Genomic DNA, 16,573 nt, shown 5'->3' with positions numbered 1-16,573 from the left:
TTTGTCAACAAAGGTCTGTATAGTCAAGGCTATGGTCTTTCCAGTAGTCACGTGTCGTTGTGAGAGCTGGACCATAAAGAAGGCAGAGTGCTGAAGAATTGATGCTATCGAACTGTGGTGATGTAGAAGACTTTTGAGAATCCCTTAGACAACAAGAAATTAAACCAGTCAATCTTAAAGGAAATCAACCCTGAATAATCAACGGATGGACTAATGCTGAAGCTAAAGTTCCAATACTTTGGCCACCTGATGCAAACAGCCAACTGACGGGAAATGACCCTGATGCTGGGAAGACCAAAGGCAGAAGAAGAGGGCAACAGTGATGAGATGGTTGGATGGCATCACCGATGCAATGGACATAAACTTGGGCAAACTGCAGGAGATGGTGAGGGACAGGGAAGCCTGGTGTGCTGCAGTCCATGGGGTCGTGAAGAGTCGGACAAGACATGGCGACTCAACAACAAAACAACAACAACAGCAATGGGGCTATTAATAGTACCTACCTGATAAAGTGGTTATTGTGAATATTAAATGAAATATCCAAGGTAACAGTACCATGGTGTTTGGTGTATAAGTGTTCAATAAATCTTAGCTATTGTTATTATGCTTAATATAATAAATTGCTGTAAAAAATTCAAACTACATTCTTAACCATTATTTTTAACCAAAGGTCAAAAATAATATAAGGGCTTCCCAGGTGGCTCAGTGGTAGAGAACTGGCCTGCCAGTGCAGGAGACACAGGAGATGTGAGTTTGATCCTTGGTTCGAAAGATCCCATGGAGGGGGAAATGGCAACCCTCTGCAGTATCCTTGCCTGGAAAATTCCATGGAGAGAGGAGCCTGGTGGGCTACTGTCCATGAGGTCAAAAAGACTTGGTCACGACTGAGCGACTGAGCACACATACAAAAATAATATAGCCCTATTATAGTCTAAGATCTAAACTATTTTTAGACAGATTTTATATAAAGGAAAGAAGGCTGACATTCCAAAGCTCAAAATATGAATTGAATCATACTTTAAGTTATTCTTCATGATAAACAGAAAAGATGATCTAATCATACCGTTTTATTATCTAGTATTTCCAAGGCCTGTTGGTGTTTTTGGTAGAGCGGATGTCTTCTGTCAGGCTTAATGTTAAATTGTAGCTTCTTTTCAACTGAATCTTCAAGTTCAAATGTAGGTGAGCTGGTGTTCAATAGTTGTGAAATATTCGGCACAAATATGAAAGGCTTAAAAACAGATCTAGAAGAAAAAGTATTAAGTTGGTATGTGCGATATAAAAATATTCAGCATTATTCTAAATCTTCGATGATTCTCGTGGTTTCTACTCATTTATAACACACTGATTGTTCCTGTCATAATAATTTTACCTGTGTCTATCTTCCTTGGTATCCTAGGATCTTCTTCTGGGACAAGGGACATGCTTTATTTAGCCTTGAATTCCCACGAACCTAACAAAGGGCCTGGCATATAAACAGTGTCAAGTTAAATTATGGCTCATTTTTTACTACAAACTCCACAGCTGGAGGGTAAAAACAATCCTCAGTGCAATATATTGAGGATTAGGATATGGGATGAAAATAAACAGAAGTATTAATAAAGGGTTCACAAGTTTCATTCCATTTGCTTGAAGATATCTTTAGTAAGATGAAAGGTAAAAGACAGCAAACATAAGATCATTTCTAAATGTAATGTGCATTATGTTTTATGAGAGATACCAACAATTTAAATCAAAATAGCCTGTATAATCCTACTTGATAAAGCTTGAACTATTGATATTTTAAGTTTTACATGTATTTTCTAGATTATTAAACCATTTTACTCTTACTAATCCTCTAATATTTAATATGGAAATCTGCATAAGAAAACCTATCTACTTTCTTTTCTTGACAATTTTAAATATATTTGGGGAAACAGGGGATAGGACTAACTGTGTACCAGAAACAATAAACATTTTCATCCCATAAGAATGAGAACAGTTATATAACACATATGCAAAGGGCAGACTAAAACTTGAATAAAACATTCAGTAGAAAATTTTTGTCATATTGGTGCAACAAAAATTTAGCCTGACAAAATCATGACCAAAATAATGACTCTACCCTACTCCCTGCCTGGTTTATAGTATTTGTGACTTTACCTCTCAGGATCAGGAGTTCCTGTAAAGAAGTGAATGCAAGGAAGGTTGGAATCTTGAGGTAAAATAGAAACCATGCTTGCAGTGGTCAGGAATTCTCCCTCCATATTAATGCCACTTGGTTTATCTCGGAGAATTTCCACCATTGTTTCAAAAGTTATGTTTCCTAGGGAAATAAATTTTAAGACCATCAAATACATATGCATTTGCAAACTGGTATCCTGCATTTATGAACTGCTTTCTCTATTGATAATATATAATATGAGATACTGGTTTAGGTATTAAGTAAGATTGATTATAAGCAAATCTCGTATCATAACTGTTAGACTCACTGGGCTGTCACAAGGAAGATATATATATTTTTTTAATTTTATTTTTACTTTATTTTACTTTACAATACTGTATTGGTTTTGCCATACATTGACATGAAGATATTTTTTAAATATAAAATAAAATCTCCAAACATTGTAACAGGATAAATCTGTTATCTCTTAAGAAGAAGAAATTAATAATACAAAATACACTCAATCTCACTGCCCTACTAAAAATTTTTAAGGGGTATGTAGTTAGCAATTAGCTAACAACGTCAATAATTATTATCTGAGTCTATCCATCCTAGGAAAATAATATTAAGAGAATATTGTGTTTAGTTTCCAATATTACAAAAGATGTTCTTTACAAAATAACAAATTATTTTTCCTGTAATAATTTCTATGTCTGACATTAATACTCTTTTATGAAAACCTGACTGGGAATCAAGGAGACGAAAGACATTATTGGCTAGTGGAACTTGTATGTACACAGTTCTGTCAGACTACTTCAAAAATCTAAATGTCCACTGTGCATGATAAATATAAATGTATTATATTCTGTTTTCTGCTTTCATAGGTAAAGTTAGGTATTTTAAGATTTTTTTGAGAAAAACAGAAAAAAAATCTATTTTATCTTTTTACCAAACACAACATGTTCATGGTTACAGAGAGCCTCAGAATCCCATATTTCGAAGGCATTTCCACCAAAAAAATTTTAAAAGTCCAGCATGCCATCAGACAGCTCTGCTCCATTCTACACGTTTATGTGGCTTAGGATCTCTCATGACAGGATGGAGAACCTTACCCCTTGACAATGCAGTCTTCCAAGAGTAGCCAGAATATCTTCTTCTCACATGATAATGATTCTTGTCTCCAAAATTTATGACTCTCAATTCTCCCTGAATCACATTAAAACTCCTTCAAATTAAAACTTCTACCAAACTTAACTGAAATAACATTTTCATATCTTTCATCAGCATTGGGCCTATCTTTTGTCTATTTCTGCCATTAGACTATAAATTCCTGATCTTTTCTCTGTATTGTTCCTATCTCTGCAATTAGATTACAAATTCTCTAAAGACAAAAATGGGATTTTCTCTCTTTAGTTCTCATTCATTCAACAAATTTATTGAATACCTATTAAATGCCAGGCATTGTCCTAGGCTATGGATAAATACAGTAATCTAATTTACACTTGGTTTACTTAGGAATTTAATATTTGATAAAATTGGTTGGCACTTCAAATCAGTAGACAAAACATAATTCATTTAAAAAGTGGTGCTGACAGAAAACTCTACTCAATACTGTATAATGGCCAATATGGGGAAAGAATCTTAAAAAAAAGTATTGTGTGTATATCCACACATACATACATATAACTGATTCACTTTGCTGTACACATGAAACTAACACATAACTATACTCCAATAAAAAATTTTAAAAAAACAAGTGGAGCTAAGATTATTGGATAATCATTTGAGAAGTGATTAAAAAAAAAAAAGAAGCTGGAATCCTAATTCATATGTTATTTTAGAATACTTCCAGAAAAATTATAATATAAATGTTAAAAATAAAACTACAAGATGTAGATAACCATTTCTGGTACAGTGTAAATGGTCTAAAAGCATAACATCAAAGATAAAAACCATATAAGAACAATTCTGCATGGGACATTTTATTACTAACTTTCTATTTATGCCAGCTATTCTTTTTCTCCTTTTATCCTTTCTTGCCTTCTTTAACTTTTTCAGGTATTTATTATTCTATTTCTACCATGTTAACTTATTTGTACATTTCTTATTATTTTATCTTGACTTTATATATTACAGTCTGTCTTAAATTAGTTATTCACCACTTAGTTAATGCAAGGACCTTATAACACTTTTACTCCAATTACTGTCTCCTGTCTTTTGTGCTATTTCTCATATATTTAATTCTACTGTATTAATCTGAGTCTTTGAAAAGCAGATGCCAATTCTATGTACAAAGCTTTTGAGAGAGAGAACCAAATTTCAGTCTGGCTTCAATGAACTTGGCTTGATGATTTATATAATTTTTCTAAATACACAAAGGTTTTTTTAAAACTTTATTTCATATTGTACTATAGCTACTTATTTAACTTATATGCAGAGTACATCACATGAAATGCTGGGCTGGATGAAGCACAAGCTGGAATCAAGATTGCCGGGAGAAATATCAATAACCTCAGATATGCAGATGACACCACCCTTATGGCAGAAAGCAAAGAGGAACTAAAGAATCTCTTGATGAAAGTGAAAGAGGAGAGTGAAAAAGCTGGCTTAAAACTCAACATTCAAAAAACAAAGATAATGGCATCCAGTCCCATCACTTCATGGCAAATAGATAAAACAATGGAAACAGTGTCAGACTTTATTTTTGGGGGCTCCAAACTCGCTGCAGATGGTGACTGCAGCCATGAAATTAAAAGCTGCTTGCTCCTTGGAAGGAAAGCTATGACAAACCTAGATAGCATACTAAAAAGCAGAGACATTACTTTGCTGACAAAGGTCCATCTAGTCAAGGCTATGGTGTTTCCAGCAGTCATGTATGGATGTGAGAGTTGGACTATAAAGAAAGCTGAGCGCCAAAGAATTTATGCTTTTGAACTGTAATGTTGAAGACTCTTGAGAGGCCCTTGAATAGCAAGATCAAACCAGTCAATCCTAAAGTATATCAGTCCTGAATATTCATTGGAAGGACTGATGCTGAAGCTGAAACTCCAATACTCTGGCTACCTGATGTGAAGAACTGACTCATTGGGAAAGACCCTGATGTTGGAAAAGATTGAAGGCAGAAGGAGAAGGGGATGACAGAAGATGAGATGATTGGATGGCATCACCAACTTGATGAAGATGAGTTTGAACAAGCTCTGGGAGTTGGTGATGGACAGGGAAGCCTGGCATGCTGCAGTTGCAAAGAGTTAGACATGACTGAGTGACTGAAATGACTGAACTGATAGCTGATTAACAATGTTGTGATAGTTTCAAACAGACAGCAAAAGAACTCATCCATACATATACATGTATCCATTCTCCTCCAAACTCCCCTCCTATTCAGGATGCCACATAACTGCATAGAGTTCCCTATTCAATACAGTAGGTCCTTGTTGATTATCCATTTTAAATATAGCAGGGTGTAAATGTATAAAGATTTTATGAGGGAAAATGCCTATGAGAGAAAATGACAAGTAATCCAGACTGCAACTGAAGTCTGAACCTGGGTTTAACAGAGAAGGAAGAAAGGTTGAGTGAAAGTGACCTAGATTAACATGCCATCTAAGGAAAGTTTGCAAGGCTCTCAGGAAGTCCTTGACCCAAAGTCAACCATGAGAAGAGTTCAATGACCCCCGGCATGGGCCTGCCTTAGTCTCCCTGATATTTTCAGTCATTGACCAGGAGCAGCCTTCAGGAAGTGTAATGCACAACAGAACTTGAGCACAGCAGCTATGGTCATTGGTCATAAAATTATTATTATTTTCAGTTCAGTTCAGTTCAGTCGCTCAGTCGTGTCTGACTCTTTGTGACCCCATGAACTACAGCACGCCAGGCCTCCCTGTCCGTCACCAACTCCTGGAGTCCACCCAAACCCATGTCCGTTGTGTCGGTGATGCCATCCAACCATCTCATCCTCTGTCATCCCCTTCTCCTCCTGCCCTCAATCTTTCCCAGCATCAGGGTCTTTTCAGATGAGTCAGCTCTGCACATCAGGTGGCCAAAGTATTGGAGTTTCAGCTTCAACATCAGTCCCTCCAATGAACACTCAGGACTGATCTCCTTTAGAATGGACTGGTTGGATCTCCTTGCAGTCCAAGGGACTCTCAAGAGTCTTCTCCAACACCACAGTTCAAAAGCATCAATTCTTTGGCGCTCAGCTTTCTTTATAGTCCAACTCTCATATCCATACATGACTAGTGGAAAAACCATAGCCTTGACTAGACAGACCTTTGTTGGCAAAGTAATGTCTCTGCTTTTTAATATGCTGTCTAGGTTGGTCATACTTCCAAGGAGTAAGCATCTTTTAATTTCATGGTTGCAGTCACCATCCACAGTGATTTTGGAGCCCAGAAAAAGTCAGCCACTGTTTCCCCATCTATTTGCCATGAAGTGATGGGACCGGGACCGTGATCTTAGTTTTCCGAATGTTGAGCTTTAAGCCAGCTTTTTCACTCTCCTCTTTCAGACAACGTTTATTTAGTTTTACCCACACATTTACTGTTTCTTTTCCTCTTCATTCACTCTCGCCCGCCTTGCTTCTAAGATCATTTTTCCTGAAGAATAACTCAGTATTTCTTTTAGTACCAGTTGATTTGTTGTTGTCATTGTCATTCAGTTGCTAACTTGTTTCCAACTCTTCGCAACTCCATAGACTGCAGCACGCCAGGCTTCCCTGTCCTTCACGATCTCCTGGAGTTTGCTCAGACTCACGTCCATTGAGTTGGTGATGCTATATAATCATCTCATCCTCTGCAGTCCCCTTCTCCTCCTACCCTCAGTCTTTCCCAGCATCAGGGTCTTTTCCAGTGAGTCAGCTCTTCACATCAGATGGCCAAAACATTGGAGCTTCAGCCTCAGCATCAGTTCTTCCAATGAATATTCAGAACTGATTTCCTTTAGGATTAACTGGTTTGATCTCCTTTCTGTCTAGGGGACTCTCAAGAGTCTTCACCAGCATCACAATTAGAAGACATCAGTTCTTCAGCACTCAGCCTTCTTTATGGTCCAACTCTAACATCCATACATGATTGCTGAAAAAAACCATAGCTTTGACTATATGGACCTTTGTTAGCAAAGTGATGTCTTTGCTTTTTAACACACTGTGTAGGTTTGTCATAGCTTTTCTTCCAAAGAGCAAATGTCTTTTCATTTCTTGGTTACGGTCTCCATCTGCAATGATTTAAGAGCTCAAGAAAATAAAATCTGTCACTGTTTCCACTCTTCCCCATCTATTTGCCATGAAGTGATGAAACTGGGTGCCATGATCTTAGTTTTTTGAATGTTGAGTTTTAAGTCCGCTCTTTCACTCTTCTCTTTTACCTTCATCAAGAAGCTCTTTAGTTTCTCTTTGCTTTCTGCCACTAGAGCGCTATGATCTGCATATCTGAGGTTGTTGATATTTCTCCTGGCAATCTTGATTCCAGCCAATTGGTTAGTGATGAATTCTCTCAAATTTTAGTCCAACTTCATTTCTGGAGTATATTTTCACTGGATATGGAATTCTAAATTGGGTAGTAATTATTTTTCTCTATCACCTTAAAGGTGTCATTTTACAGTCTTCTAGATTCTTTCCCTTCTGTTGAAGGCAAAGGTTTTCTGCCAGTCCTATTTGATGCTTTGAAGGTAATATATATTTTCTGACTGGTTTTAGGATTTTCTATTTCCCTCTTCAACAATCTTATTACAATAGGCCCAGGTGTGGTGTCCTTTTATTTATCCTTGGGATTTGTAGAGCTTCATTAAACTGTGACTTGCCGACTTTATTAATTTGGGAAGATTCTTGCCAGTATCTCTTCAAATCTTGCTTTTTGCCCATCCATATTCTCTCTCACCTTTCCTATTGGGACTCCAACTACATACATGTTAGACCTTTTCAATGAGTCCTATATGGCTTTCACACTCTTGCCTGTATTTTCCAAAGCCTTATCTCTGTTTCAAGCAGAAATTTTCTACTGATATTCCAATTTACTAATTTTTTCCTTCTGCTATGTCTAATAGGTTATTATACTGAATTCTCAGTTATTATAAATTTACAGTTCTAAAAACTAAGATCAAGACATCCAGTCCCATCACTTCATGGCAAGTTGAAGGGCAAAAAAATGGAAGCAGTGACAGATTTTATTTTCTTGGGCTCCAAAATCACTGCAGATGGCGACTGCAGCCATGAAATTAAGACACTCCTTGGAAGGAAAGCTACGACAAACCTAGACAGCACATTAAAAAGCCAAGACATCAGCTTGCCAACGAAGGTTTGTCTAGTCAAAGCTCTGGTTTTTGCAGTAGTCATATATGGATGTGAGAGTTGAACCATACAGAAGGCTGAGTGCTGAAGAACTGATGCCTTTGAATTTGGTGCTGGAGAAGACACTTGACAGTCCCTTGGACAGCAAGAAGATGAAACCAGTCAATCCTAGAGGAAATCAACCCTGAATATTCACTGAAAGGACTGACACTGAAGATGAAGCTCCAATACTCTGGTCACCTGATGCAAAGAGCCGACTCACTGGAAAAGATCCTGATGCTGGGAAAGACTGAAGGCAAAAGGAGAAGGGGGAGGCAGAGGATGAGATGGTTAGATAGCATCACCAACTCATGATTCTGAGCAAACTCCAGGAGACAGTGGAAAACAGGGAAACCCAGAGTGCTGCAGTCCATGGGGTCACAGTCAGACACGACTTAGTGACTAAACAACAACAACAGTTCTTTTATTTCCATTTGGTTCTCTTTTCTAGATTTCAGTTCTCTGATGAAATTCTCCATTTTCTCATCTAGTTTTTTTAAACATATAAAACATATTAATTTAAAAGTCTGTATCCAATAAAACTAATTGCAAATAACCAGTGGGTCAGTTTCTACTGTCTTTCTCTTGATTTTCAGTCATTTGGTCCATTTCTTGCCATGTCTGATAAATTTTTAATTAAGTGTTGGACACTATAGATAAAAATTTGTAGAGGTTCTGCATGATATTTTCCTTCACAGAAGATTTAATTTTCTTCTGGCAAACAGATGGAATATACATAGATTAACTATTGATCCAGCTGAGACTGGCCTATTCTCTGTCCATTCTTATTCCTAAGGTACAGCCTTTCTGGGGTTTCAGCTGAAAGCCTAGGGTATTTCTCAGGCCCCTTCTTCTTGGTTGTTCATCAAATCCCATTTTGTCCCTAAGACTTGTAAGATTACCAAAATCTCTCCTTAACTTTGTAAGGCCTTAGCAGCTACTCATCCTACAGCATCTCATCCTACATACACACTGCACAGAAGTCAGCAGCTGCTACAAGGAGAAATTGTGACACAGAAGGTCAGAATCTTCTCAGAGCGCAGATGGTCTTTTTCCAATCTCCTGGATCTAGGCCCCTCATGTCATAACTGTTTTGGGTATTCACCATGCCTTCAAACTGGTTTTATTCTTCCAGCTTTTATAGTTATTCTTGGGAAGAGGGTAGTCCAGTACTAGCTACCCCTTGTTAACCAGAAGCAGATGTTTGGCTTTGTGCTTTTAACCAACTCAAATTTTATGCCTTTCATTTATTAAATGTCTCTTTTCACCCTCAAGTAGTATCAATTTTTTAATAACAGTGATGAATATGGTAGATCCATATTGTAACAAGTATATTTTTAAAAAACACAAAACATAGAGTACCTGCCATCACATAAAATATTTTCAGACACTTATATGTAAATGTTTAATTACTGCATTAAAATTAGTCCTAAAGAAAAAAATAACTTTCACTTAACACAGTTGGTTGACCACAGGTATTTGTTTCTTCTCTTTCCAAATCCTATTACAATGACAGCAAAGGAATAAACAAATGAAATTACTTACAAGGACAAATAAAGCATGAAAAGCAAGAATTCCCCTCATTCCCATGATATATGGGAATAATTAAAAGAAAAAAGTTTACATCAAGTCTGTACCCAAATTGTAATTCTGTGACATTTCAAATTAAAATAAGATTGATTTCCATATAAAACAATCTAGTGTTCCATCCTCAGTTAATCACTCAAACTACCAACTGCTTTATGTTAATAGCAAATTTTCACTTTCTCCATAACATAGCTACGACTTCAAATTCAAGAAAAATAATGTGTAGATAATTTGTTACAGGAGCAATACCTTTCTGTAAATTTAGGGAAATGCAGGGAGAAACAAAATAAGTATATATCTGAAAACAATCCTTAATAATAAAACTAGACAATAAAGCAAAAGCCATCCACATCTATCAGACACATAGCTTCTGCACCCAGTGAGATTTTAGAATGACTCAAACATAAATTCCTATAAGTAGCAAGTTTTGATGAAAACAGTGTCAGAACCATAACACTGAGATAAGACAGGTATTATGAAAATGTTTTATGTCTTCAAAACCTACAATTCTCAAAATGAAAAAAGGATTTACATGATCACTTGAGTAGGACAGCTATAAGTAATCCACTAGCAAGCATTGAATAAGTACTGAGACTGCAGTGGCAGGGTTCACTGAAATGAATGCAAACCACAGGGTACAATCTCACTGTAATCTAAACTAGTCATTTAAAATGCATGAGTGAATACAGATGAAATTTGGACATACATGCAGCACAGTTAATAGCTATCAGGTAGGAAGAGCTGCAAAGAAGAGAAATAGGCTCTTTCATCTAGAAAAATCACAGGAAAAATTAGCTATAATATTCTAGTAGACAATTTTCTATAAAAGTGCTGGAAAGACATTTATTCCTTTGGCAAAGCACAGAAAGCTGGATGAACTGTACTTCATACTTGGAGGAAAAAGAAGTGTCATGTCAGATGCATCTATTACTATAATTACGTATGCACTTCAAATCTATAATTCAGTCATTTTGTAGTTAAATATAATAAATTATTATACTGCAGTAGATAATTGATTTATAATTTTTTCTACCTATTTTTTATTCCTTTTATCCAATCACCCTAAAGCTTACAATTCTTGACATTTTTCTCTCTGGCTTAGTTATGTGTTGATATTCTTCGTTTTTTCAGAATACCTGCTAATTTTATGTCCTAACCCTTTAGGTTTATTGCCATATAAAAAGGACACAATAATGATCATTGTTAAACTATCTGCAAGTTAGATAGTTCAATTCAATTTATAAGCCTTTGTTAACAACAACAAAAAAACTTACTAAGCATACATATACACTAGTGCAGACACTGAACTAGGTGCTGAGAAAAATGTAAGGACAAATAAGAGTCTTTTTTTTTTTTATTTAAGTTTCATACAGGAGATAAGTGAAGGGCACAAACACAGTTTCCTCATTTGTAAAATGAAGATAATACCTACTTACCATGGTTGCGTAAAGAAAATAATGTAATCATTTAGCACAGTGTCTAGACTTTGATACACTTTTTAAATAAACAGGAGTAGATACTGTTGCAACCATTACTCCATCTCTACTTTTACAATAATAGTCACTGTAAAGTCAAAATCCTTAGAGTAACATATTTTAGTGTTTTCTACATATCTATCCACATGGAAAAAAAGACACTTCAAATAACCTACTTATAAAATGACAAACTAACATTAAGAAACTTAGAGGAAAAGTTTTCAAATGATAAGATGTTCTGGAAATTAAAAGTGAGGTATTAAACACTTGGAAAATAATGACATTAAGGCATTCTAAAAACATTCTGTCACAAACTTTTTTCCGCTGTATGTGTGCATATTTGTGTGCTTAGTCACTCCATTGTGTCCGACTCTTTGCGACCCTAGGGACTATAGTCAGCTAGGCTCCCCCGTCCGGGGGATTCTCCAGGCAAGAATACTGGAGTGGGTTGCCATCTCCTCCTCCAGGGGATCTTCCTGACCCAGGAGCGAACGTGGGTCTCCTTCATCTCCTACACTGGCAGGCAGATTCTTTTACCACTGAGCCACCTGCGAAGCCACGCTTTTCTGCTATACATATAATTAATTTGTTTAATGAATACCTGAGAAGCAAGTATTAATCACTGACTGATCTTATCTCTCAGAAGTTGCTTTCTGACTGATTTATAGAACCACTTTATCTTTCAAGTGAAAGAGTATACATCAGTCACATATTTTTATTAGTGAAAAGAGCCTTTTAGCATTTATCTGCCACCCAGTAATCTTCTAAATAATCTTCATAATTATTGGGTGGCAGATAAATAATTTTTGCGTGGCAGATGAAGAATGTTTCTGGAATTATTTGGAGGCAAATAGACAAGACAAAGAGCCCTTGTGACTCAGACAGTAAAGAGTATGCCTGCAATGCAAGAGACTCAGGTTCAATCCCTGGGTTGGGAAGATCCTCTGGAGAAGGAAATGGCAACCCACTCCAGTATTCTTGCCTGGAGAATCCCGTGGACAGAGGAGCCTGGCAGGCTACAGTCCCGGGGTCGCAGAGTCGGACACAACTGAGAGACTTCACTTTCACTTTCAGACAACACAAAAGTAGCACAACACATGCACGTGCTTTGACCCCACATTCTACTCCGAGGAAATTATTCTAGGAAAATGGTCATGGATGTGAAAGTAAATAAGCTATAAGCATGTTGTATAATTTTCAGTAGTGAAAAACTAAAACCAACCTAAGTAACTGGGAATTCGTTAACTAAAGTATAATTCATACAATCAATCTTTATAATGATAAAATACAGCTATATGGAAATAAAAATATACAAAAATAATAGAATACCATGTACCTGTCGAAAAATGAAAAAGTTCAGTACATATTAAAATAGAATGATCTACCTTACCACTAACTGGTGAAAAGTTATGTGCAGATAAGTATGTGTGGAATGCAACCATTTTGTAAAACAGAGAATCAAGAATACCTATATATAATTTCATTAAGCATACAACATCTCTGAAAGAATACCCAAGGAACTGCCTATAGGAAAAATAACTTAATAGGTGCCTGTTAGAAGGGCAACTGGAGCAGGAAATGGCAACCCACTCTAGTGTTCTTACCTGAAGAATTCCACGGACAGAGAATCCTGGTGGGCTAAAGTCCATGGAGTCACAAAGAGTTGGACATGACTAGTCCATAACCCTTAGAAGGGAGACACTTCACTTGGGTACCTCTGAATTTTGAATCATGTGAATATATTTATTTTTATAAGTAAAACAATGCTGAAGAATTTATGCTTTTGAACTGTGGTGTTGGAGAAGATAAATTACCTTTATGCTTATTCAGAAGTTTGTAGCCTTCACAGTATCTGCCTGGTGAAATCATCATCTTGGCTGTGTCAAGATAAGAGTATGTTGCAGCAAAATCGAACTCCTTTCTCCCATCCCACCAACCTCTCTGCTTGGCATAGTTTCTCATGTCTGGGTGTTCCCGATCAATTTTGGTTGTTATAGAAAGCTGATTAGAAATATTTCGAACTCCCTCTATTTTGAAAGAAGAGAGGAAGGGACAAGTCACATTTAATGTAATGTATCTATCTCTGTACATTATGATCCTTAATCACTATTTCAATGTAAATATAGGCTTCTAAATGTTGAACCATGCATATCTATTTATTACTCACTCAAATGCATAAATAACTTTTCTAAATTACATTTTTTATTTTGAGGTAACTATGGATTCACATGCAATTATAAGAATTAAAGAACAAACTATGCACCTTTATACTGTCTCCTCAAATGGTAACACCTTGTATGATATCACAACCAAAGTATTAATATTCATACTGTCAAGATGATATCACAATGATCACTCATGTTGCCCTTTCATAGCCACCCCCACTCATCTCCTACACCCACCCTTTCATTAACCCCAGGCAACCATCTGTTATTCATTTCTACAATTGTCATTTCAAGAAAAACCATATAAATAGAATCATAATATATAATCTTTAGGCTTTTTTTCCCCTCAGTTTAACGCCCTAAAGATTATTCCAGGTTATTATATGTATCAACAGTTCATTCCTTTTTATTGCTGAGTAGTATTCCATGGTATAGGCATACTACAGTTCATTTAAATATTCACAAGTTAAAGGACTGCTTGGTTCTTTCCAGTTTCTGCCCACCATGGGAAAAGCTGCCATGCAAATTCATATAAGGTTTTTGTGTGCATTTAAGTTTTATTTCTCAGGGATAAATGCACAAGATTGTAAGTGTTACACTGTATAATAGTTACATATTAAGATCCTTTTTTTTAACTGCCAAACTGTTTTCCTGAGTGTACATTCTTACTAGCAATGTAGCAGTGACCCATTCTCCACATTCTCACTAGCATTTGGTAGAGTCATTTAAAAATTTTTAGCCCTTCCAGTAAAATAGATAGCCAGTGGGAATTTGCTGTATGATGCTGGGAGCTCAAACTGCTGCTCTGTGACAACCTAGAGGGATGGGATAGAGTGGCAAGTGGGAGGAAGGTTCAAGAGGGAGGTTCCAGACACAGGTATGCCTATGGCTGATTCATGTTGATGTATGGCAGAAAACAACACAATATTGTAAAGCAAATATCTTCCAATTAAAATAAATAAATTTGAAAATTTCTCAGCCATTCTGATAGAGGTATAATAATATTTCCTTGTGATTTTAGTTTGCATTTCCCTAATGGGTAATGATCTTAAACATCATTTCCTGTGCTTTTGTGATATCTGTATATCCCTTTCAGCAAAATGTCTCTTCAGGTCTTCTTGTTCATTTTTCTAGTTGGATTGTCTTTTTACTGTTGAATTTTGACAGTTATTTATATATTTTAGATATTCATCTTTTATATGAATTACTGCTTAAAAAATAGCCATAAGTAAGTTTAGAACAGAAATAGAAGGCTTCTAAAAATATCATAACAAAATTTTCAATTAAAATACAAAACAGAAGAAACAATAAAAGCCTATTCTAAACAAATCATAATAAATGAAATAGATATGATAAATAAAAATTAAGAACATTTTAACACAGTTTAGAATGACAGTTGGCCAAGGAGAAATCAGTTAAATTACTCTAATGAAGTCATATTTGGGATGGTCTCACTATAATAATAGACCTAAGTCATGACAGAATCAAAGTCAGAGAAGAAGAATTTTCTATCTAGTAAAATAATTCCCTACAGTTAAGATATTTAGTTCTTGGGCTCATTTACTATTAGGAAGAGAAACAAGTTGGCAAAGTTAATCTGCAACTGAATAATCAGACTCAATGAAGGTGTTCATTTTGGATGGCTCGGTGGGGCTAACTTTTTCAACAGAAAACACTTACTCATTTTTCTCTTCATGTAGCATACTTGACAAAATAAAAAGTAGTTAATGGTATGATCAGGCCAATTATCATAATAAGAAAAATAGTCTCAATTCAGTTTTATGTATTAATAAACATGCATGCAATATATAAAAGAAAATGTCCATCAAAACAACTGTCAATGACCTGTTGTGAAAAATAGCATCCAAATCCTGCAAAGCTCAAAGCTACCTTCATGAAGATTTTCTAAATTTCTCCAGTTCACAATGACTTTTCCTTTCTTTAAATATTCATGGCATATATATGTATGTATTATTCATGTACCATTTAATATTTTCACATGTGTTTCTGTAAAACTATGAGATCCAGAGGTAAGTACACAAAAGGTATGTGAACATGCCTTAGCACAAGACTATACTCAAGTGAAGGAATACTGAACAGAGTCAGGATGGAAATATTTAAATTCTAAGGCTAAAACAATAAATAAATAAAATTTTAAAACAATAAATTCTATCACTCACTGCCCTGAGTACATAATTTCATATCTCTGGATTTCCTCACTGGAAAATGAGTATATATGATCACAAAGAAATCAAAAAAAAAGAAAAGCATTCTAAAACAATCAACTGTTTTATTTACTCAATGACATTAAATGTTTCACTTTACTACTGTTACTACTAACATATTCTTTCTAACCACTAACTCACAATCACCAATCCCTAGTAACACTCCCTAGTCCTCACCTCCATATCCACACATGATGAAATTTTGGAGTTCAGTCCAAAGTTTAAAAGATGAAAAAATAATAAAGTAATGGTTTTTATCACATTAAAAGGTAAAAAACTACTATAAAGCATACAAGAATTACTTCACAGAAAATGTACACAGGTTATATGAAATTAGTATCATATTTATGAAAAAGAGATGATAGCACCTTTTCCTCTTTTTCAAGAAAGCTCTTTATAAAGTTCTTTTACTGTCTTGCCTAGAAAATCCCATGGACGGAGGAGCCTGATAGGCTACAGTCCATGGGGTTGCAAAGAGTCGGACACGACTGAGCGACTCCACTTTCACTTTCATTTTCACTTTACTGGATGTTCTTTCACATTTTTTCATTTCCCTTGCAGTTTTCCCCTTCATTTCATTGGAGTATAAGTCTTGAAAAACAACTAAATGAAATGTCTGCAATTAGGAGGTATTTTATTAACTGTAAAACAAATTA

At 35.6% G+C, this 16,573-nt stretch overlaps 1 protein-coding gene across 3 annotated transcripts in view; it reads right to left on the bottom strand.

The window, feature by feature from the left end:
- SCRN3 (secernin 3) overlaps positions 1 to 16,573 on the bottom strand; it is a 34,627-nt gene that overhangs the window by 10,884 nt on the left and 7,170 nt on the right. For all 3 annotated transcript variants that reach the window (XM_040228195.1, XM_040228194.1, XM_040228196.1), the window contains 3 exons: positions 13,342 to 13,554; positions 2,143 to 2,305; positions 1,064 to 1,244 (listed from right to left, as the gene is read on the bottom strand). In XM_040228195.1, coding sequence (XP_040084129.1) covers positions 1,064 to 1,244; positions 2,143 to 2,305; positions 13,342 to 13,554 — 557 coding nt within the window. The remainder of the gene's footprint in view (positions 1 to 1,063; positions 1,245 to 2,142; positions 2,306 to 13,341; positions 13,555 to 16,573) is intronic.

Source organism: Oryx dammah, unplaced genomic scaffold (assembly GCF_014754425.2).
Source record: "Oryx dammah isolate SB20612 unplaced genomic scaffold, SCBI_Odam_1.1 HiC_scaffold_27, whole genome shotgun sequence".
Classification (NCBI taxonomy): Eukaryota; Metazoa; Chordata; class Mammalia; order Artiodactyla; family Bovidae; genus Oryx; species Oryx dammah.
This window is presented reverse-complemented; position numbering and strand designations above follow the sequence as displayed.